Here is a 25,660-nt window from a genome sequence, read left to right on the forward strand (position 1 = left end):
AAACGGCGACCTTCTGATGACCCGATTAGGAAAGTAGATGTATTAGATTTTGACTTATGTTAAGAAAAGTAGATGTAGCCCTAAAAAGATTTAGTTAGAAAATATTAGAAATGATTTTTCTTTATTAGATTTAAACAAGAATATGACTTTTAACACGACACAATGAAGAAAAAAGATTCATATAGCCAACCCCACATAATGGGATAAAGACTTGATATTGTTGTTGTACTCTATCAACACCATTTCTCACGCACAGAAAGGGAAAGTTGCAACGAGAAATTTGGGATCCCACAACTAAACAGAAGCAAGAAAACTGTTTCAAATGAAGTCTAATTCCCTAGCAAACATATTATTTGCCAATTTAAGATGCATGAAGGCAAGCCATCCATATGCACACAGCATCTACGAGAACTCTGTCACACAAATGTTGACAATTAAGAATTCAGACAATAAATAAATTTTATCTCAAAATATTTCTTTGTGGCACTACAAATGGCATTCATTAAAAATGTTTAATATCAATGACATCATGAACAGCGTTCAAGAAATACAACTTACTATTTTAGTTTGTGTTCGATCCAAAATAAACTACACCGCACAGAAAAATATATTTTTCTCGCTATACATTATACATTGCGGTATAATACACCAAACAAATTACAAATTAATTCAATCGAACGGTCATCCTCCTGCCAGCAAATCCATCATTGAACATTGCAGAATAGCATATCGACCAAGATGCTAAATAGCAGCTTCTGCATCCGTATCTATAAATTCCCAAATATCTGGAATACATTTTTCAGCTGAAATGGCGACCACCTGACGAGAAAATCATTCTGCAACAAAAAGTACTTAAGACTGTGATTTCTTTGGTGTTCTATTTTTCAATGACATGACAAGTTTCTGTCTCTCTCCTTCCACCTCTGCAAATTGCAGGCTTAGCTGAGAGTATCTACCATGCATCTCTTGTAATTGGGTTTCTATAGCAGCATTTCTTTTCTTCAGCTCAATCATATCTTTTATCAATTCATTGATGTCTTTGAAGCTCTGGAATATTGCCTCATCATCATTGTGTTGCTTTAGGAATGAGCTGAAGCGCATCAATGCAGAACACAAGTGATCAAGGGTTACATCTTAGTAATGGGGTGGTTTAATACATAATAGAAATGGATGACCACTTAGGGTTTAGTACTGCCGAATGAAGATAAAACTGGATATTAGCTGCAATAAGATTCAATGAAGGGTTGAAGCTACAAATTTATGTAGGCTGCAGGGTGAAATTATTCTGTGCGGATGTCAAATACCGTTCAGAGACCAATCAGAATGCGCCACGTCGCTCCCTGCTCGGTATCCGGCTAGGTATTGCGGCTCGGTACTGCTGATGTGGTGCATTCTGGTTGATCTTCGGACGATAAAGTGCGTTCGGTGCCCGCATAGAATAATTTTTCAGCTGCAGGACAGGCCGAGAGATGACGGTAATTGTTGCAAGTATGAATTTATGTTGAGGATAAAGATTAATAAGACTATGAAATTAAAAATAAAAAAAATATCAGTTGGACCTTAATGAGTTGAGAGTACTAGAAAATACTCTTAAGTTAAAAAAAGACCTAGCTATAGCTTGTAAACCAAAAACGGTCAGTTTAGTGAAACTAATTGCAGCAAATTTGTGCAATAATGAACTGTTATAAGCAGCAAGTTATGTGGGTATACAAGAATGCAAACATGAGGTCTCATATAAGCGAAAAAGAAAAATAAATACCATAACATTTACCTCTGGATATGACTTCCTGATTTCTTAACTTGTAATGCTTCCGCAAGCTCAAGCTCCAGAGCCAGTACCCTTTCTAATGCATTTCCATAACTAGTGAGTTTTTTATATGAAGGGAAAATACTTCCCAATTGTTCATTTGCCTAGCAAGAATCAAGGTCATAAGTTAATTTGATAAAAAGTTACCAATAAGTAATGAGTAATGAGTTTGACAGCAGGGCCTAGTCCATAATATTATTACGGAGCTAAACTGAGTTTCTTTTCATGCATACCATTTCTAGTTGTGCTAATTCTCTATGTAGATCTTGAAGATCAGCATCAGAGTGATCCTCTTCAAATCCAAGATCAGATGACAGGTTCTCATTTCTCAAACTTTGCAACTGCATGCATAGTAAAGGGAACATGACAAAACAAACCTAGAAATAAATCCTAATTAGCATGAGAATAGCATATTTAGAAGCAAATTGGGCCTTGTTCGACCCCCCGTTATTTCTTCACTCCCTTTAGAATTCAACGTAGCTATAAACCAGTTTTCATATCCACATTTTGCTTCACCGCAGAGATGTCTTTCAATTGCCTTCAATTTTTACGTTCTCTTCTGATTTTCGAACCATCATATTGTTTAAAACAGAAAAAAAAAACTGAACTATCATCCCTTATGTTATTGGATAGCTAAATTCAATGTTAAAATCACTTATGTTGTCCCACGATCGCAACTATCCTAACTAATAACTCATGTAAAGGCATTAAGGCATAAGGCATAGTTTACCCCGAAGAGTAACAGCATTAATAGCGAGTCGTTTTGTTCACCAAAATGATGATATACCTGTTTATGAAGAAGCTCCATGCCAGTCATTAGTTTCTGTTGTTCTCTGAAGTGTTCTTTAAAATGGGCAATCTGTGTTGCATTATTTTCCAACAGTGTCGACCGCTCTGCCACTGGTTCCTTTAGAAGATTTTTCTGTCAAACAATATGAACAAAAACTCTAAAACAAACTTGAAAACGGCATCTACTACAAATAAAGCATAAAAATATCCTTCTTAATACATTATTGACAAGAAAGTAATTGACAGTGATAGAACCCCAAACATTAGTAATTTAAGAGAAAGCGTGCCATGAGGCTGATACACGGGGCCAGCCAGCTGGCCCAGCTTGGACGGAGCCAGGGGTTTCTTCTCTTTTGTTTCCTGCTTTAACTTCCAAGATGCATCAAAGGCCTCAAATTTAAAAGAAAAGGAGCAACAGCGCATAAAAAAATATTGTATGTGATGATATTATTTGATATACTGTTATATATAAAAAATAAATCCAATAATGGCAAAAAGCTTTAATCATAGATAAAAAATCAACCATGTTGTTGAATGACAGAACGTTATGCAACAACTAATTTACTAACCTAATATTTTCACAAGAAGAACCACAAACTTAAAGAGAAAATTCTTTCGGAAATAACACTCATCCAAACTGAAGCATCTTCTATTTGTTAGAATCTCCACCACTTTAATGAATTTCAAACCATCTAATATTACTATCACTGGAACTTTAATCACTTCAAATGGAATACGAAACAAGCAAAGCATGAGTTAGAATTCACAGGAGCAATTGGCAAACAGAAAAGTATGTTAAGGCAAGATGTATTACTTAATAAATTAGGTTTTCTTGTTTAAACTTCAATTTCAAAGAATAATATCAGTTTGCCAACACTCATATATAAGTATTTGTTTATGCTAGTAAACTTCATATCATCTAAATCCCAGAATGGGCTAGATTAAATTGTCTCACTTAGAAGATCTCTACCAACCTTGGCCGCTTGATCTTCAGAGCAGATGCCACATGCACTCGATGGATCATCATACATAACTGAAATGCCAAGACGACAATCATCTAGAAGTTCCCCAATTAATGTGGCATCTGGCTTATGTGCTTCATAATTTCTTTCAGGTCTGGTCCCCGTGGTAGATGCCATATTCTCAAGCAAGCGTTTCACCAAGTCCAGTTCTACTCTAATTTTTTCTCTTTCATCACAGGTCTCCTTCAACGAATTTTGAAGTCTTAGCTTTTCTTCCTTGCAGCACTCGAGGCTTAAAATAGTGCATTCCAACTCAGCCTTCATTCTGTCATAAGCTTTAATCAATTCTCTCCGATCAGCCACAACAGTTTGTAGTTCAGCCTCAAGGTCAGATAATAGAACTGAAATTTCTTCATTTCTTTTGGCAAGAGAAGCCTCACTTTTCTTTCTTTTCTCGTTATCATCAAGAGAATTTTGCAACTTCATCAGCATTTCCTCAGCATATTTTCTGGATACAAAGCACTGATTTTTCAACTCGTGTATCTTGGACTCATATTGTTCCTTAATAAATGCTATTCTAAGTGACTCCTGGCCGACAAGGGAAGACCCCTCGGACTCTCTTCTTTCACGAGCATGATGAGACTCAGCATCGGCTTTGTCTTTAAGCTCTCTAAGATGGATAGAAAGATTCTTGAACTCCTCTGTCTTCAAAATCTGCTCTGAGAGCTTCCGATTGAGCTCACTGTGTTGCTCTCTTAATTTTCTCAGTTCATAGTCGCATTCCTCAAATAAAGCTGCATGTGTTTTTTGTTCACTTAATTTTGACCTAAGAAAAACCACTATTAAATCTAACTCAACTTTTGATAACTCAAGTTCATCTAACTCCTCCAACCTCAGCAACATGCTTTTTAACGAACAGATTTCATCCTCATATTTTCGTTTCTCCTTGGCATAATTAGCTTCAGAAATTGCAGCTTTCATCTTGAGATCTTCAAATTCAGCCCGATTTATCGTGTTTGCATCGACGTAGGCTAGTAGTCTTTCTTTTTCACCATGAAGGACTTCAAGTGTGGATTTTGCTGATAGGAGATCAGTTGACAACCTTTCTCTTTCAGCCATCAATTCCGCTTCACTGGCAACGTATTTTTCTAGTGAAGCAATGACATCTAAATACTTTAAATGGAGCTGCTCAATTATGCTTTTTGATGTCTTCTGATGAACAACAAACTCTTCAATTTTAGAATAGAGTTGGTTTCTGATGAAAGTTAATTCAACATCAGCAGATATTGAATGCCCAAAAGCTGTGATCAAATGATTTTCCATATTAGCAACTTCAAATTTAATGAATGAAGTTTCAGCATCCCTTTCTCTCTCTCTTTCTTTACAAAGCTCCACATGCTGCACATCTCTTTCCAGATCCAGAACCCTCGTCCTAAGATAGCACAATTCATCATTCTGCTCATTGAAGGACAGGAGTTGCTGACTTGTCTCCACCACTTGTAACTTAAGATCTGCAACTGAAACCTCAAGATCATCTCTTATTTTTCTTTCAGACTGCAGTTTATCCTCGGCATAATGCAAACTATCTTTCAAGCTAGAGATCTCATATTCCAATTTCACGGATGCCTCATTGCAAGACTGGATGGAAAACAACAAGTCCCTGTTTTCCTGCATTAAATCTGTAAGTCTCAACTTAGTATTTGCAAGCTCCTCATTAACAACGCCCTCTGTAGCAAGCAATTTTTTACTGAAATCTCTGCATTCATCAGTAGCTAGCTGCAGTTCAACTTCCAGAATAGACATATTTGACAACAATTTTCTATTTTCCAATATGTGCCCTTCTTCAGCTTCCTTGCTAAGCTTAAGTTTCTTTACTGCCTCTTGAAGCTCTATCTCTAAATCTTGAACTTTGGTTCTTGAATGCTCAAGCTTTGTCCTTACCTCTTCCAACTCAGAGTCAAACTTCTGTTTCATGTATGAGATATGTGATTCTCTCTCATTTAATGTACGTTGATCAATCTCCCTTTGCTCCTCTGCCACTTTTTTCTCTTGCTGGATACTAAATAGCCTACAAGATACTTTATGTTGGAACTGCTGTAAGTGAGAAATTATGGCATCATAGTTTTCACTATCTAATTCCTCCTTTACAAATACATCATCAAAGATAGAATCACAAATTTGCTGACTACAAAAAATAACACAATTACAAAGATCTCGCAACTTGTCTTGAATATTTGTGGCACCTCTTTGGAGATCAGAGTTCAGAGAGCACTTTATCTCATATTGCTCCTTCAGTGACTTAAATTCTTCGGTTAAGGAGCTAACTTTACTTTGAAGATAGTCTCTTTGTGTGTTTTCTTCTTTCAGCATATTTTTAAGCTCAATATTTTCAGCAGCACATGCCTTATACTTGCTTTCAGAAACTCCAAAATCTGCTATCAAACTCTGGCAATCTGCCACTTTCTGCACAAGAAAACTATTCTCATATAAAACATCATTAAGTTTTACTTCCATAATATGATTTTTGGATACTAACTCATTATATCTACTGATGCATTTTTCTTCAGCCTCTCTTAATATCCTAGACTCATCCAAGGCAGCTTGCATCTCAAGGATCAGAAATTCATTGTCATTTGTACAGTGTTTTATTTTCTCTTGAAGTTCAACTAACTTGACATTCATGTGACCAATCCCAGGAAATACCTCACGGAATGTTTCTTGTAAAACCTGTGCATAAACTTCCCAATGCATGTAAAGCATGACAACTTCTGAAAGTTCACCTCCAGAAGTTGCGTGGAGCTGTTTCAACATGTCAAGTGACATTTCTATCTCTTTCGAACCAGCCCTATAATCAAATCGTTGTTTTTCTGGTGGAGGATAGTGATAAACATCCTTCATATATTCAGCATTGTCAGATATTTGAGAATAATCAATGGGCTTTTCGACATTCAAATTGTAAAGACAACCGCTCCTAAGTTTTTCCATCAATGAATTATGGGAAAGTGAGGGATCCTTTCTATCCTGCATGAAATCATGTATGGAAGCAGCTGAGGGTATGTCATGCAACTTTAATGCATTAGCCGAAGCATTTGGCTCTTCATTGACATGGAATTCCATGGATAAACCAGTTTGAGATGCGCCTTTATTTTCCTCTTTGGAAGAAAAATTGTTGAGCATTCTGTGATTGGAATTTTCGGATACACCATTAATTATTGCAGATAACTCCTGATCACCATTTGCCAAAGAAATGTCATGCTGAATTTCAGCAAGAGCTAGTTTCTGTTGTTTTTGGTTAGAAGCAGCCAACCATTCACCTCTATGCCAAAGTTGCATCTCCTCTGAATAGTTATCACGATGTTGTTCGGTAGCATCAGCAAGTGCTTGCTTTGCAAGGCTCTGATTTGCCTCATACATTGACAGAACTTGGAAGGAAAGCAGTTCAAGGTCTTTCTGCAATCGGTCAACTGCTATGGCATAGTTCCACCGGACCCTTTTCAGCATTGTCTCAGAGGAAATAGCCCTCTTCTCAAGTTCTTTTATGAAAGATTCTAAGTTACGCCGATCTTCAGCAAATCTTATTAACTGACCATTCAATTCTTCAAGTAATTTTTCATTTTGATTTTGAAGATCAGAAATCGTATAAAAGCAAGATGCATGTTCGGCCTTAAGGTTTTCCAGCTGATCTGATGTTTGTTTCTGTCTTTCCTCAAGTTCATGAATAAGTGCTTCATAGTAACACTCCATTTGAGTCATCCTACCAGCAAGACTTCTATTCTCAGTGTTTGATATATCCAATTGTTCTGAAAGTTCAACCATTTTCTTCTCCTTAATGCCTGCGTCAACAACATTTTCCTTAAAAAATGGCTACTGCTCAAGGAAAAATACTTGGTGATCATTTAAGCACAGAAACATACCTTCTGAATAAAGAATATCAGCAAAACAAGTTACATCATCCTGTCCGTGGACATGTTGCTGAGATGGTGAAACCGATGAATATTGATTTTTTCTTGTCTGTCTTCCACTCACATGTTCTACAGACAATTCCTGGGTAATACTTTGTTTAAGATTCTGAATCAAGCTGCCCAGAACACTAAATTCTGAATAGATATAATCGAATACATTGCCATCATACGCTAAGCATGCCTTATTTTGAATCTGCTGAGCTTTACATTCAATAAGAAAAATACCCTGAAGCAACTTTGACTGGAAATCACTAGGTTGGTTGTTGTGCCCTGCATCAAGTGTACTCTCAAATGAGGCCTCCTCTGGGAAGCATTTCACCTGCACAGCTGAAGGGGTTTTCCTTCTAGAACTATGTTGAGAAGCTGAAGTAGCCTTCAGCACATCAAGGTCATTTTTGAACTTCCAATACTCAGATTTGAGTATGTTGAATTCTCCAGCAAGCTTTTCCCCTGAGGAAAGCTCCATGGCAAGTTGTTGAGCTAAATGTTGTGTTTCGGAAGATAATTCATCAGATATATTTTGCAATGACTTCGCTTCAGATTTAAGCTGCAAAATTGCTGACTCGGCCACTTGTACTCTTGCATTCAGTGTAGCACTGTCTTCAAAAGTAGAAGGTAAATCATTATCAATCGAGTAGTCTGAACTCCAACCATGACTCCAATGGTTGCCTAGCTGGCTTGAAAGCTGCTTGTAATTGTTCTCTCCTTTCCCTGTGCTTGAGCTATGAACTGGTGTAAATTCAACTGCATCGCCAGAAGCCCTGCTCTTGAGACCATCAAGTTCAGCCAAGCCAGAAAAATCATTCTTTTCAACATATAAACTTTCTGAGGTGTATGATGAACCATCAACTCCAGCAGCTGAATCTTCGTACTCTTCATCCAACTCACCCACCTCCTCAAGAGGAGGAAGCCCTGTACAATCGCCCTTGAACCTGCCCCTTGCATTAACCTACTTGAAAGGCATTATAAACATGTAAGTAATAACAGAACCAGACAATAAATTAAATTAATCAAATTTAATCTTGAAAAAGAAGTTTGTCCCAGTATGAATGTTTCTGTAAATAATGACACCATCTGTGAGAAAGATATACATATGAAGTGAACTAGAGAACAGAGTTCAATGAATCAAATGTTAACACTTGATATAAGCTTCCAAACACTTAATTAACTGATATTAAAAAAAATTGCTTAAATCATAAAATACTATAGCCGACAAAGCAAAACATTCAACTCAAGGGAAAAAAATGGTGAAAATACCAACATTCTGAAGAAAGTTTGCATGGTGCTTGCACATGTTGTAAACACTTAAAAATTTGCAGTGTCTAAAGTATAAATAATTTACAGTTACTACTTAGAAAATTATACAGAAAATGATGAAAATGGTTGAGAAGCTGCTGTAGTGTGCACTTTATAGACCGATAGAATAGGTTTGTTTTCCTTTGTTAGACTTGTTTTACTAAGTCCATATTCGATCATATGATGCATCAAGAACAAAATAAAACAATGATCCTGAGTTCCAATAGTCCAGAGATAAGAGGGGAAGTGAAAAAAGATGCCTAAAGCAAGGGTAGAACAAAGAAATGACAACAAGGAATGCCAGGAAAAAAAATTATAAATTGGGGTTTAATTACATAAATTTTATCACTATATTCTTAATAGAAATGAATGGGAAGAATGAGAGGTTTTAGGTTTGCAGAGATAGTTCAAAACCTTAGAAAGTGCAAGACTCAGTTACTCCATGAAGCAAATCAAAAGTACCATGAATATGAGACTAATGAGTAATAAATATTTCTTTAACACATTAAAATAAATGAAAAGAAATTAGCGATTCGTATGTTAAGAAAAAAAAAATGTTAAGCGTTAAACTTTCATCTCCTATAGATAAACTCCAAGGGGGCTTTATCAGGCTAATAAACCTAATGATGGATTGGTGGAGGCTGTGGGCCTTACTAGGATGGACGACGTGCAAGAAAAGCGGGGGATCCAAAGGGAAATAATTTCACATTTAATTACTTACCATAGGAAACTAAAATTAGAGGGAATTAGAAGAGTTTATTTAGCGAAGGGGGGACTGAATTGAATTCAAATTTGGGAGAAAATTAGGAAAAATTATTTAAGAAAAGGGGGCTGATTTGAATTCAGATTTAGGAGGAAATTATAAAAGCTTATGTAGGGCTGATTAGATTTTTTATTTTTATTATGTGATTTGTGTGTTTGCTGTATTTTTTCTTAGGAGTTGTTCCTAACGACGCCTAGGGTAGAGCCAATCTACTTCTTAAATAGTATATCAACTTGCATCTTGATTTGTTGTGCCTATATCAATAAAATTAGCCCATAATCTCTTTCTTTCTCAATGATTTCTGCAGCATTTTTCTTTACTATTTTTATGTTTTTGCTGTGTATATCTTGATTTGTTGTACCTATATCAATAAAATTAGCCCATAATCTCTTTCTTTCTCACTGATTTTTGCTGCGTTTTTTCTTTATTATTTTTAGGTTTTTGCTGTGGAGATTGGATTTCTATCACCTTCTTAGTTCCAATAAAGACCCATAGCCGGCCTGCATCAAATAAAAATGTAGCCCATATTGTCATTGATCACTTTGGTTACACCAGTTTGTTACCAGAATTTAGGATCAAGTTTATTACAATGTTTACTTACAGCAAGGAAAATTAATCAGGAAAGAATCTTGTACACTGGCAATTTTTAATAATGTTGAAAGCTATACAAGCTCGAAGCTGGCATGAATAACCCAACTCCAAACTGTACTTCACAAAAACAAACAATCAAAATTGCAATCAAAAGTCAAATCTAAAGTTGGAAATAAAGAGTATTGATGATGAAGATTTAAGATCAAAATAAGGCACATGAGGAAAAATAACTATAATAAAAAAATTATTTTTCAAACAAGAAAGGTTTTGAAAGGATTCCATTTTTTGAAGTTAAGTAGAGAGCACCCACATCTTGAAGATGGATAGAGACAAAAAAAAATTACAAGACGATGTTTCCTGTAAGAACCGGTTTAGACTGACCCATTCAATTGAACCTGCTAGCCTCTAAATAAACCTTGAATCGAGCAAGGGTGAAACAGCGGGCAAGCCGGGACCTGAGCAGGCCTAAAGCGAGCGCGGACGTGACTGGAGGGCTCAGTTCATTGTTTTGAGCGAAGGATCGCGTACGTGAGATAAAAATAACTACTGCTCATAAGAAATAAATATAATTTCATTCGTTCTTGTAGAAGAAAACGCAATAGAGATGTGTTCTATCATAAGAGGCAATTGAGAGGAAAAGAATGAACGTTTGTTGATTTTTCCCTTTTTTTGTGTAAATCTTGTCGTATTACCTCTTCTAAATAGTGAGAGATTGTTTAATTAAAGGCAAAGGAAGAGATTGAAAGCGAAAAGGAAGAAATTTAAAAGATGAGGAAGGAATTTGGGATTTTGAATTTTTCTTCTACTTATGACAACAGAGAAAGAAGTAAATAATTTAAAATTATTAGAATTTACTTAAGTTTATTTTTCTAAATTTTTTTCTAAATGAAAGAAAATATTATTGTGATAGGAAGAATTCAAATGGCATAAACTTCGATTAGACAATGAAGGAAGGGAAATTTCATTTGGAAGGAAAGATTTTATGAGGTAACTTATATTATAAAGATCGATAGTGTAATAATTGTGGAGGAAATTTAATGTTTGTTTTTGGATGATATTTAAGATATCGAATTTTAGTATTATATTTTAGGCATTCAAATTTAGCATTGATTAAGATATTATTATGTAATTTTGAATAGTGAAAGATCTTCATATTGAGTTGAAACAAGTGTTAAAAAATCCACAGCAAAGCTTAGGGTTTGGAAAGAATTAAAGCTTTGAAATATTTAAAGTGGATAATTATAATTGTGTAAAATTTCAATATTGTATTTTTCCTTTCAAATTTGAAAGTAGTATTTTATCTAATTGTTTTACTTATTTTTTGGGACTAGTATGAGTAAAGGAAATGTAAATTCAAATGCATAGATGGTGGTGGAAATTTGATAAAGAAATTGTTACAACTAAAAATGACTGAAAATATATATTGATATTATGTGAGTATGAAGGTATATGAATATGTGAAAGAGATATAAATATATATACATATATATAATACATGTAAATGAAATAGAAAGTGAAGTTGAAAAGTATTTATATACATGACACTTATATACATATAAGAATACAAGTAAAGAATGAGGAAAGTTGATATAACTTATAAATTATAAATAAAAATATAAATGAAGAAATGAAAAAGGAAAAAGAATAGACATGCAAATTACAGGAGTTCATCCCGGTATAATACTAAATGGGAAAGCAACGTACCAGTGCACGTTAAAAGGAAAAAGGAAATGGAAATAAAAATAGTTATATTTTTATTATTACATTTAAACGGTGCTCCTGTAGTAATAAAAATGAAAATGAATAAAATGTCAAATTTTTTAAAAAATGTTAAGTGAAAATGGATAAATGAGACAAAATATGAAATAAGTTATGTGAAATTATAAAACCTATAATACATGAAAGAATATGTATATATTAATTATATAAAGATGAAGAAAGATGTTTATTTATTTTATATGATTATTTTACATGATTTATTGTTGTATATTTAATAATGATTACCCACTGAGTTTATTTTGTAAACTCATTATATTAAACTAACATTTTCAGGTAAGTCTCCTGATAAGGGAAAATGACTGAAAGAAAGGAATACGTCTATAGAAGATGACGCTCAAATGAAAGCAGTAAACAATGTTTATGTTTAAAAGCATATTCATTGTTGTTGCGTCCTGGAGTATTCGCGGCAGCAGAGAAAATATATAGTTTAACGTCTTAGCATTATACGAAGATCCAGCACACAATCAGATAAGAGAGAGGCTGTAGCGTTCATAAGAGACACCAGAGTTTTTACGTGGAAAACCCCTGAAAAGGGGGAAAAACCACGGGGCCTGACCTAGTTTGAATGAATCCACTCGTATTTATAGTCGATTACAAATGAGGCCTTCTTAGGGAGAAGGCCTTGGCTTGATGTCATAAATGTACATCATATAAAGTGTATTACATGGTTGGAGTTACAATAGATGTATTTGTTTTGTCAGCATGACCATAGTGGATATGATGGAGGTCGGAAAGATCGTTGTCTGGTGATGGAGGTCAGAAAGACCTAGTAGGCGCGGAGTCGGGAGGACCGTAGTTGGCAAGGAGACCGGGGTTTGAGTGACCGTTGTCTGGTGATGGAGGTCGGTTGACCATAAGTAGGCAACGGAGGTCGGGAGGACTGTCAGGCAGGAGACGGGGTCTGAAAAATCCGTTGTATGTTGAGGAGGTCGGAATGACCATAGTAGCGAGCGGAGGTTGGGAGGACCGTAAGTCGGCGAGGAACCGGGATCTGAAAGACCTAGTAGAAAGGCGATACTTCTATAGAAGTTGGGGTCAGGTGGTGGCCTAGTGGAGCTCAGGGCTTTGAGTGGTGGTCCGGAGGAAGTCCGGGCCTCAGTGGTGGTCCGGGCGGAGTCCGGGCCTCAAGTGGTTGTCATGGTGGGAAGTTCCGGGCCTTAGGTGGTTGCCGATGGAGCGCATGGCCTTAAGTGGTGGTCCGGAAGAAGTCCGGGCCTCAGGGTTGGTCGCGGAGCAACGGCGTCAGGCGGTGGTCGGCGGAGGTGAGCGGTCTCAATTGGTGGTCGGCGGAGCAATGGCGTCAGCGGTGGTCCGGCGGAGGTGAGGGCCTAAGTGTGGTCCGGCGGAGGAACCGTCAGGATGGTTGTTCGGCGGAGCAACGGCGTCAGGCGGTGGTCGACGGGGTGAGGGCCTTCGGCGGTGGTTCGACGAAGGTGAGGGCCTCTGGCAAAGGTTGAGGGCCTCTGGCAAAGATGAGGGCCTTGATGAAGGTGAGGGCCCTCTGGCAAAAAGGTGAGGGCCTTTGGTGAAGATGAGGGCCTCAAGTGGTTGGTGAGGGCCTCAGGTGTTGGAAAGAAGGACCTCTGGGCAAAGGTGAGGGCTTTGGTGAAGGTTGAGGGGCCTCTGGCAGAAAGTGAGGGCCTCAGGCGGTGGCTTCGACGAAGGCTCCGGCGGTGATCATGCGAAGCTCCGCGGTGGTTCCGGCGAGGCTTCCGGCAAGTTCCAAGGGCGAGGGTGAGTGCCTGCATGTGGTTGTCCCGGCGAAGCTCTGCGATGGTCCGGCGAGGCTCACCTGCCGATGGTCCGGCGAGGCTTTGTGGTGGTCCGGCGAGGCTTCCGGCGGTTGTCGAGGAAAAGGAGCTTCTTCCTCTCTTTCTCTCTTCTCTTCTTGCTTCCTACTCTTTCAAGAGAAGATGGAGGGGTCTATTTATAGATTTTCTGGAGTGGCATGACCCGTAAATAGGTTAGAGATCAAGGTAAATGGGGAGTTGGTTGGATTGAACGGCCGATATTGAACCCCATGATCATGGGCCGTTCGTCAGACATTTGGAGGCCTTAGTGATTTCGGAATTCAGTGATCTTGGGCTCGTTGGATTTGTCTCGTCGAGCCGTTCGATTCGAGTATAAGCTCGTTAAAATCGGAGACCGTTTGGTAACTCAAATTGTGGTTTGAACCTTCCAACAGCGCTTCGGGTCCTTGATTTGGACTCATTTGGGGTCGGATTGAGTTGAATTTGGTGTTGTTGGATTCGTATTTCCGAGACGCTCAGTTCAACTATAAGTTTGTTGAAATCCGAGTTGAGATGGTCTCCGACTTAATTTTGAAGTTTCCGACGTGCTTTTGCCTCGAGATTAGTGCCCGATCAAGGTGATTTTCTGATGACGTATCAATTGTAATAGTAGTGTTAGTGGTTGTTTGAGGAATATTGGTCATTTACTGTTATGTGTAATTGTGAAAAAATGTATTAATCTTTAGACTGTTCGTTCCCCCCTCTTTAGTTCGAGTCTCCAGGACGGATCGTGACATTGCCACCTTTTCACATTATAAATGACAATAAAATAAATAGCAAAGGCCTATAGAAAAGACAATGATTGTATGCCATCGAGAAGTGTGAAGGTTAGAAACTGACGATTGATTTCATTTAAAAATTCAACCATCTTTTAGTTTTGAGGAAGTTTTTTGTCAAAAAGAATTGAAAATCTATGAAGATGAACAATTCTGCTATAAAAATGGTTAGAAATCATAAATTACTACACATTTGTTTGATTAAACTTGATGCTAGTACACATATGTCTATATAAAGATAAAAGAACAGAGCAATAAAGGAATTAAAATGACAATAATAAAAATATGTTAAAATAATAGATGTAATAAATTTATAGTAACTATTAACCACATGTGATAATATTATTGTTTAGGTGACATCTTTTAGCATAATAATTCTAATAATTCTAACAAAAAAAAAAGAGCTGTCTAATGTCACTTGTTTCTTTTAAATGCTAACCTGTTTAGTATCCTAAATCAATTCTACAGTTTTACTTCAAAAAGAAAAAAGAAGAAAATAAAGAATGGTTGCGGAACAAACATTTTATACGATTATAGTCACATTTTATATAATCAAATGTACAAGTCCCTCTTGCCATTGGTTTAATATTTGTTACTACCCAGCACTAAGACAAACACGTCAACCTTTACTCTACGTAACTCAAATCCGATTAATAATCTTGACACATGTAGAAAAAATATTCCCATACAATAGAAGATGCTATATTACAGAAGAATAAGAGAGGATTCGCAAATTGAAGTATGCATATATTTATTTTATATCTATCAAATATTTGACTCAATGGAACTGAAATTTTTTGGGTGTTTTACCAGGAAGGAATAAAACGATATCAATTTGAATAATACCTAAAATAGAACATGAGATTCATCAAAATCTGCAATTAACAATAAGTCTTTTATCCTTCAATTTGAGGTTTTGATTAAATTGGATATACAAACTTAATAAAAAATGAGAGAATTAATTCATATATGGATCCAAAAAAACCATTCGATTGTCTTCACTCAGTGTTAGGCATTAAATAATACTTCTAAAAAAGATTGTTTTTGCAAATACTTGAAGATATAGAATTTCAATATTAAGGTCCGCTGGTTAAGTATAAAGTTAAGCTCAAATGGTTGCTCCAGATGTGACAAATAAAAAGTTAATCCAACCTTATCTATGTGTTCGCTGGTTCCAGCAGGAGCAGGTATAGCCTCATTGTCATGAATTCTCTTGCCAGAAGATGCTTGAAAGCCCTTTACACTAAGCTCCCTTTGTTGCTCAAATTCTCTTAAATGACAGAATCAGATACAAGTCAAGCGTTTTGTAACTACAAAAGCATCTACAAATGTTCAAAATGTCTACCATAGTACTACCTGAACCCTGTTTTTGAGGTTAAAAGTTGCACAGTCACCTGAAATAGAAAAAAAGTATTAAAATTTGAACACTATAAGGGAGAAAAATAATACATACACATAATTATTCATGAAAGGGGTAATTGCCAATTGTTGGTCTAGGTTTTTATGTTTACATTTAAAGTACAGTTCTAAATCTGGTTTAGTCCATTGGTTACCCTTCCTTTACAGTTGCATGGTACCAACAGATGCAGACCATAACATTAAAGTGTGGAACATGGCTAGCCGACGTCTCATACCTCCCTCTGCATGTTTTAGGGTAACAGTTGTATGGTACCAACAGATGCAGATGATAAAATTAAAGTGCAAACATGGCTAGCCACTGTCTCATACCCTTTAGGTTCGAATGGGATAAGAAAAAGTGAGTAACAGGGTTGTTGGCAACTAGCCACCCCTGGAAACACCCTACCTGATCATGGGATTAAATTAGATGGAGCAGCATTAAAATAACTACATTGAACAAAGGACACAGCTTTTTTTTGTCAAGTTCAAATGACCAGCAAATGGAACTAGAAGTTTAATTCAACTTGGACAATAGCATGCCAATATTACAGGCGCCATTATAGGGTGAAAGGAACTCTCATAATACAAAACTTGGAAATCGGAAAGGCATCCTCACATGTAATATTGTGCCAAAGTCACAGCCATGAAGGGGTAATGCAGCGGAGGAAGGCTTCAAAGCATCTACAAAGTCAGCAAGATTGATGATAACCTCTCCAAGCAGACTAGACCGAGAAGAGCCCTGGTAATAAATATTAATCTAAGGTCAGGGAAACATCAGCCATTAATAATATACCAAAGCAGGGTAAGACGTAAAACGTCATTACAGTAGATAACCTTCAAAATAAGTTCTCTGTAAATAACTGGATCATATGTGATATTTTAACCTATGAACATGTCCAAGGAGGCTTTAATACCATTGCCACCACAAGCTTATAGAGCTTCTCATCAAAATCTTTTGTCTTTGGATCCTGGAGAAGTCTTGTAGTTTCATAAATTGGATCTGACCATTTACAGCTCCCATTCCTCACACTAGCTTTGGTTGTCTTTGCAATCGCTTTCCCCGAATCAGTAGGGGAGAATGACACAAATAGTTTGTCCCATCCTGGTTGCGGAATCTGAAGCAATCAGATCAAAAACAGAATGCTTATAATCACATACCAGAAGCAAAGGGGATGATGACAATGAAGATTAAACAAAGTATAACGGAATTTTTAGTCCGCTAAAACATGATTTGTGCTCACATTCTTGTTGCAATATATAAATTGAAGCAGCCCAAGGGTGACGATGTTTAATGTTGTAATTCAATCTCATTTTTATTTTATTGTCATCACGTTCATGGAACAATGATCAATGTGTAAATTATTTTTAAGAAATAGTCCGCAAAATATGGAATGGGCATTAATAAATTGATATATATGTATTGAAGATCATGTTTATTTTCAAGTATAAGTTCCAAATTAGTAAAAAAAATATGAGCATGATAATGCGTCTTGGAAGCAAAATTAGCAAAATAGAGAAGAAGAAATACATAAACACAAATAGGGGCAGATTTTTTATTACTCCAACTAATAATGAAAGATACAATTAATCTACTATTCGAAACGTAGATCGGCTCTCCCACAAACCCTAACCACCGCTAGGAAACTCACACCAACAAGAGGAAAATAAACTCAACATACATAATATGAAAACCCTAGATAAAACTCCTCCTTAAATAGCCCTAACACACAATTAAAACCTCCCTAAAATATTAAAATCTTACACAATTAAAACCTTCATAAATTAAAACCTTCCACAATAAAAACCTTCTTAAAATATTAAAACCTTCCACAATTAAAACCTTCATAAATTAAAACCTTCCATAATAAAAACCTTCTTAAAATATTAAAACCTTCCACAATTAAAACTTCTTAAAATATTAAAATCTTAATAAATTAAAATCTTCAACAATAAAAACCTTCATAAATAGTTCCCAATGATTCCTTATATAATGAATAATAACTCCTCTGACTTGGCATATCACATGATTAACAAAACAGAAAACAAGTATAATATTAGATGTGTATTATATAAATTTTGCTCAAGAGTAATGCTATATTACCCCACCAACAGTATTAAAAAAAAAATTTTGATTAGTTAACTGCTAAATTGACATAAAGGGACTGGATGCATTATATGTTCACTTGAGATTATTAAGCTCTCTTTCCATCTCTCTCTACGTCAAGAGCTTTTGTGGGCTTTGCATGGGCATGTAGCCTTTTTCTGTGTTCAATAAAAGGGAAATGTCACAAAGGTTTATGCAGCATAGCATTCCTCTTAATGTATAAATTTGTTTCTAACTATATTATGGCTAAAAAAAGGTAAAATCTTCAAATATTGTTTCAATAAAAATAACATAATTAAAAGAAGAAATTTCAGAAATAGAGCATCTCAATTTTAAATCCTAACTATATATATTGGCCAAGGAGATTGTGCCAAATAGAAAACTATATTAATAGGTGATAAGAGATGAAAACATTAAATGTTGAATATAAAGTTGATCATAATCTATTCTACAATGGAGAAAACATTTTAAAGATGGAGGACTTAGAATTAAAAATTACGACATGCAATTTTATCAGAGATCATATTAAAAAATATCAACATATATTAGATAATAGTTCGAATCGATGAGGTATTCACTAAAAAAAATGAAAATTGAGAACAGCGAAGAAAATGTTTTAACAAAATAGAAGCCTTAGAATTAGTAGAAAAAAACTTAATATGTGACGTATAATTTTAGCGGTGTTATATTGACAATTATCAACCAATATTATTAGATGATAAAGTAATACATAGATGTAACAAATTTAAGTACTTGAATCTATCGTACAAAAGAAATGATAATATAACTTCTAAAGATAAAATTGAATTATTAAAATAGACAAATATCTCAAAAATATTATGTAATAAAAGGATATCAATAAGGCTTAATGGATAACTTCATAAAATTACAATTAGACTGGCGATGTTATACAACAACAACAACAACATCAATCCTTTATCCCACTACGTGGGGTCGGCTACATGAATCTTTTTTCTCCATTGTGTCCTATTAAAAGTCAAATTCTCGTTTAAATCTAAAAAAGAAAGGTCATTTCTAATATTTTCTAACCAAGTCTTTTTAGGTCTACCCCTACCTTTCTGTTACGCCGGCCCAGGAGGGGCCGGCTGGACCGGTCCAGGAGGGACCGGTCTGGGTCTATTCCAGGCGACGGAATAGACCCAGCGGGAGCCAGGCTCTGGGCGGAAACTTGGTGGAGCCCATTATGGGCTAAATGCAAGATTAGGAGGGAAATATTTTTGAACTAAGGGGTGTTTAGGTCATTTGTAATATTCCTTTGTCTTTAATTAGGTGTTTTTGGGAGGGATTTGGATTATCTTGAATTTGAATTGTTTTGAGATCTAGGTTTTGGTGTCTTGGGCTCTTGGCTTCGCCGGAGATCTTTTGGAGAGTTTTTCCTTCCTCTCGAATTGAAGGAAAGTTGTATCTTGCAAGTGCTTTTCATCCATTATCGAAATAAAAGTGTTTGCATCGTTTTCCTGCGCTTTCATCTCAGATTTTTCTTGTATTTTGGCTGTTTTTTCTGCTGTGGACAGCAGATTTTCCTTGGATCTACTTGATCTTGGTGAGAAACACTTGGAAATCCAAGTATTTCCTATCATTTTCCTGCATTTATTTTATAAGCAATGAAAGAATTCTAGCAAATTTTCATCTCGGTGAATGCTTGATTTGCCTTGCTTTTCCACACGATGCCGATTAACTTTGTTCTGCTTATCTATGTGTTGCACATAACTTGCGCTCTCGCACAACTTGCATGCTTCTCCGCGCTCATGCAACTTGTGTTCTTCCATGCTCATTTGCTCTCCGCAGGTTCAAGTCCTGAAAGTGATGAAGATTAAATGAAAATTAGGTATACAATTGTCACAAGTGAGCTTTCTGATTGATAGTAACTTATAATCTAATCAGGCACTAGCAGCATGGAGTCGAGTGCCAGATTTTTTTTGAGAGAGTGACTGAATCTATTTCGACCTTTTTTATGGTAACTCATATGCAATTTAAACATTTTAATTTTTCATGACTTAGATTATAATTGCGAAAGTCATTTTTTCTCGTCATATGATCTAACGCTTTTGAATCTACCAACCAAGTTGTAGTTTGCTTCTTGTTTGTTATCAGGGCGTATGGGAATTTACTTTTCTAAGAAACCAAGATTATTTCATTGATGTTCTAGAATATGCTTTTACTGGGAGAATAGTTGAATGCATTTGATTAATGTTGTTCAATTGGCAGGAGCAGAAAGGAGAGAGCTGGCCCAATTGTCTTTGTTATTGTTTCTCTTTGGAAATTTTTAGCCTAGTATTTCATTATGGATTTTTTATGTTTTGGATCTTGGTTTTAAGCTGATTACTAGAGTCAGAGTTTCTGGCTCCTTCACCACTGGCTTGTTCATGGCAATTTTCATCATCTTTTTTGCGGAAGTTTCTACTTTTTTCTTTCCAAGTGAATGCTTCACATATATTTTTGCCACTCTTATTAGATGAATTTTGCCTTTTTGTGTTTGTGGAGGACCAGTCCGCATGGAGAAGAGAGGCCATATTGAACCCTTTGACCTCCAGGAGTGGAACCTTAATGACTTAGATACCATTTTGAAAATTATAAGAACATGGGAGAGTAAAAATGGAAAATTGTAATATTGAATTTTCCTTGTTCTATGTATAAAATAAGATGATAAGTTATCAATAAATATATAGAGATATAATCATTATGGAAAAAAACAAATATGGACATCAATATTTAATTATATAATTCAAAATTAACTACAGATAAAAATGGAATGCTACTGTCTACATATATTTGGATTGTTGTAGATGAAAAGTTGTTCATGGATTATTGGATATTTATAGAGGTAAAGGTGTTTTCAACATATTATTGAGTTGTTCTAGGTGGAAATATGCTGGCCACATATTTGGGATTATTTTAATAGTTTTCAACAATTTTTTGCCCAACTTTTGCATGCATATCGTATAGCCAATCTAAATGCAACTTTGAAATTTCCTTTTAAGTTTTAAACTAGTTGACTGTATAAGTTATGTTTTTGATATCCCCACCTTTTTTTTTTCATATAAGATTTATAATGTCTTTTAGCAGTAACCAAGTTTGTTAAATAGGTGGTTTTCCCTGCAAGTATCAGGTTTCTAGATTCTTATAGTGATAGTTTGATTTAGTTTTTTTTTTAAATATTTCCAGGTATTGTATGAGTTCTGTGTGTTTCGAAGTTCCAAATGGGTGGCGCTGTGAGGAATGTTTACGGAGTGCTGAAGCTGTTAGTAAAAGACATTTACCAGCTCACCAATTTTCGCACAATAGAACTTGGAGGAAAATTGAAGCTGGCAAAGTAAAGTTTATTACCAACGAAGAAGTGGTTACACTGACATCGTGGAAAAGGTCACATGGAAGAGGAAATCCAAGTGCTTGTGGACACCGTAGTGATTTTGCATATGTTAAGCCTCCCTCAATATCACGGAAGACAGTTGCTCCTACATTACTCTGTTCAAACGCTAATAAAACCCATTTTACACCCAAGAAAGGGTCTGTTTCTGACGTCATTGACATTAAGCCTTCAGAGCACACTATGGCATCAAAACCTGTTAGTAAGGAAAAAGGTTAGGCATAATCTAAATGAACTTTAGATGTCATTAATTAGTTTTATATATGCCTATCTGAGAAGGTATTCCTACAAAATTTGGTGGATGGTTCAGTGCTAAGCTTGCTTGCATACTTTGTATTTTAAATTTTCTTACAGGAAAGACTACTGCCCAAGTTTTCAAAATGGAGCCTGTTGTAGGAAAAGCTAGTACTTTAGCTTGTAACGTTTCTTCTAAACCAAGTGAGGTTATATTTGATACTGTAGATACTTTGCACGCTGATGATGGACAGATAAGCATGGTAGATAAACATATAGGTATGATGAAGATTTATTTGTATATTAAGCCTCCTCTCAAACATGTTAATATTAACCAATATCATCAAATATTCATGTCTTTCTCCATTGATTCTCAATGATTCTTTACTTCACCTGCTAATACTTGATTCCTTAACTTTAAAATGTTAAATATCAAAATTTTTTTGACATTTAAATCATTACTTATATGCAATCCAATGACATTTTTTCTGGAAGGGGAGAACGATACTATAAAGCTATTTCAAGCTCTTTGATAGGTGGAATAGATAAAGCAGTTCCATTTTTAAATCGTTGGGAATAATAATGTGCATAGCCTATAAAATCTTGGCATTATCTATGATTCGTTATTGAAAAACTTCTGGATAGACCTAAATTTTTATTACTGGAAGCAATTATATGTTTTCTCCTTCTATAAATGAAATCAGATTCATCTAAAAAATGTTAACTTATATAGTTTTTGTTAACTACCATCAGCTCAACTACCAGCCTTCTCTTTGATACATAAATTTTGTCCCCATATATTGAAAAAAGAAAAAGAAAAACTTATGAAAACATGTCTATCCAACACCTGTAAAGAAAGTTATCGCAGAATAGCGATCTCATGCTCAAGTGAGAATTTTCATTCAAAATGTGATAATATTATTTGAGATATGCGAAAAGAAATGGGAAAACATATGATTTAGTATGCTATCTAAAGTGCCAATTAGCTTTTGATCTGTGGTAGTCTGTTAATTCAGTCCCTTTTTTATTAATTTTTCTCAACAGTTTTGTGACCTCTTTCAGAAAATAAAGCACCTCTGAAGCCTCAGGATGACTGCTTATTTGTTGAAGAACCTGCAAATACCTCTATTGCTATCAAGGAAGAAAGAGATTTGCATGATAAAAGTGATGCAAATGTACTGCCAGTTCACGATTCAGGCAAGTTACTTTTCCTAGAATAAAGAGATACAGATTTGAAGTAGCATGATCTGTGAACCTGCTGGTTTTCATGGTTTTCCTCATATTCCACTTCTGCAGTTGTACATTACCTATTACATATTGATGACAGGCACTGCCGAAAATTCATCTAAAAAAATGTTGCTTCCACTCAAATTGGTTATTAGTTCAGATGAAAAGCTTCATCATGCTGTAGAAGCCTGTTGGAGGTATTCCTTTCTCCTCAGTGTTAACTGTGGTACTCTAAATACTAAGGAAAGAAACCGGCAAATGATAAATCTGTTGCAAAGTTATTAAAATGTTATTTCTTGATGAAAGCATCTTTTCAAAGTTTTTATAAATTTCTATTCCGATGTCAAGATTTTGTTCAGAATGCAGAAAAATATTTTAAAGAATTGATTTGTGTTTATTTTTTGTCAAGATTTAGAGAGTATCTGAAACATTGGCTTCAATGCTTTTGTTAATATACTTTTTTAACGACAAAAAGGCGTGGTGGCATGATACTGAGATAGTTAGCATTAATAATGAAGGCATAATTGTTTTGTGCAGCTTTCTATCTTCTTAACTTGTTATCTGAATGCATTGAGCAATGCAATGTGACTGTTGTTGACCTCAATTTTGGTGACCCAAACCGTCCTGTTGATTGCCGATAAATTTCAGATCGAGCCGAATTTGAGTTAATTGAAGTCGACTATATTGCATAAATTTAATTCGACAATGTCGAGTTTGAGTTGACTCAATTCGAGCCTTATTTGACCTCGATGTTGTCGTTGATCATTAAATTGAGTTGATTCAAGCCCAAATCAATATAATTAATAATCAAGTAAATTTAATTGGGCCTCGACGAGTTAATTTGACTATGCTCGAGGCTGAAATTATCAAAAATTAATTTGGTTATTACTTAAATAAATTTAAACGCACGAAATCAAATTGATTAAATTCAAATCGAGCGTACTTCAATCGACTCAATTAAACGCTATCGACCCAAACCTAAATTAAATCGACGCTAATTAGCTCGAATCAAACCAAATCAACCCAAATACAAATCTAATAAAATTGATTAATTACTTAGCTGAATTAGCCTTCAAATCCCCTAAAAATTTTTGTCATTAATCCTATCCTTCTATTTGGAATGAAGGAGGGGTAGGATGGTCTTTCACTTGTTTTTAGAAAAATCTAGGACTTGATAAATCTCTCATGGGTATCAAAACCACCACCTTTCCTTCATATTTTATAGATAAAGTGTTTTTAAAACCATCATGGATAGTATGTCTGTTATATTATTGTGGTCGTCATAATAATAAGTGAAAGGCATCCATGGTAATCACATTGCATCACTCTTGCAATTTCTTATCTATGAAAAACTGCACTTGATATTCTTTTGTTACTTTTAATCTCCTTTCCTTTATATATCCAGTATCATCTTATAGGCTATAGGCTCCTAAATAGATAGATTTAATTTGGTGATATGAAAAAACGCCCAATATTATTGTATTTATATGATATTTGTAATAGTAGGATGCAAACATCAATGAACCGTGTAATAGTATGCTCCTCAGATTTGATAGCATTGCATTTCAACATTAGTTATTCAAATGCAGCTTTTTATTCTTCTCTATGAACAAACTTTGTGTTGATTGCTAACCAGCCCGGCCCCACATGCCATTTCACCCCCAAATGGAACATCTGTTCCCTTATGTAACTCCCCCACGATAAGAAAACTCTCAGAAGAATTGCTCCCTTTTAATTAATTCGACATTCACGCGCTCGCTACTCTCTTGGTCCGTTTGCACTCAAGTGCTCAGGAACAACTCTCTAGAGCTCCTTGCCCTCTCGTCTTCTCAGCCTTCCCTCGCACCCTATCTCTTACCCGAGTTGTTTGCTCCCGCACGCGATCACCAGCCTGATCCCTAGCCCTCGGCTGCATGTATTCTCGTAGTCTGCTTCATCCCGATCGACCTGATTTCCCCCTGCCACAAGAATCCCAATCGACTCCACTTGATTGAACCTACCATCATCTGTACCTGTCTACTGCATATGAGTATACAAATCAAATAGAGAGAGTGTTTGTAAAATAAATAAATAAAAAGAGGGAGAAATAACAGGTACCTGCCAATTTGAAGACCTGTACCGTTGTATCTTTGATCTGGGCAGGAGAGATGATTATATGGAGACCTTGCGCTGTCGTATCTTTGATTTGAGCGGGATGAAAAACGACAAATGCCATCCTAACCTCCTTTTGCAGGTAGGGAATGTCAGGAGGTTGCCGGATTTTCAAAAAAATATTAAATAATTGAATAACATGTACTACTAACTTGAAGACCTGCACTGTTGTATCTTTTATTCGGGCAGGAATGTTTGATTTGAAGCTCTCATGCTATTGTATATTTGATGCGGGCAAAAAATATAGGGGTGCCTATACCCTTCGCCCACAAATAAAGGGACTGGACTTCTACCGACGAAAATGACTAAGGATGAGAAAAGGGAAGAACAAACTCTTACATTTCAAATAAAATATAAAAAAATAGAAATCAAAAGACTTACAACAATGACTCTTGCAAAATTTAACCGACTTACAAACTTTGACTCAATCACTTGACGACACTCTAAAGTTGTTTCACTTAGAGAAGAAGGATACAGGTGGAGTGGCACTTGTGGAGAGACGAAAGAGGTTAGAAGCCCGAGAAGAAAGGTTGGAAAGAGCCCACAAGATTTCCGGAGGGGATGAGAAAAAAGGGTGGAAAGAGCCCACAGGATTTCCAAAGCAAACCCGCAGGTTATAGCTTTTCCAAAAATCACATTTCAT

General features: G+C 35.7%; 1 protein-coding gene across 3 annotated transcripts in view; it reads right to left on the reverse strand.

The window, feature by feature from the left end:
- Positions 1-458: 458 nt before the first annotated feature.
- The window catches only part of LOC110109585 (early endosome antigen 1), a 32,974-nt gene continuing 7,772 nt past the window's right edge, over positions 459-25,660 (reverse strand). For 2 of the 3 annotated variants that reach the window (XM_020840734.2, XM_020840732.2), the window contains 10 exons: positions 16,828-17,028; positions 16,530-16,652; positions 15,872-15,909; positions 15,668-15,785; positions 7,473-8,469; positions 3,571-7,391; positions 2,595-2,729; positions 2,041-2,148; positions 1,772-1,911; positions 459-1,090 (listed from right to left, as the gene is read on the reverse strand). In XM_020840734.2, the coding sequence (XP_020696393.1) occupies positions 853-1,090; positions 1,772-1,911; positions 2,041-2,148; positions 2,595-2,729; positions 3,571-7,391; positions 7,473-8,469; positions 15,668-15,785; positions 15,872-15,909; positions 16,530-16,652; positions 16,828-17,028 (5,919 nt within the window). In that variant the 3' untranslated portion in view covers positions 459-852. The remainder of the gene's footprint in view (positions 1,091-1,771; positions 1,912-2,040; positions 2,149-2,594; positions 2,730-3,570; positions 7,392-7,472; positions 8,470-15,667; positions 15,786-15,871; positions 15,910-16,529; positions 16,653-16,827; positions 17,029-25,660) is intronic. The other variant, XM_028696042.1, reaches the window with a different exon arrangement.

Source organism: Dendrobium catenatum, unplaced genomic scaffold (genome assembly GCF_001605985.2).
Source record: "Dendrobium catenatum unplaced genomic scaffold, ASM160598v2 fragScaff_scaffold_716, whole genome shotgun sequence".
NCBI classification, from domain to species: Eukaryota; Viridiplantae; Streptophyta; class Magnoliopsida; order Asparagales; family Orchidaceae; genus Dendrobium; species Dendrobium catenatum.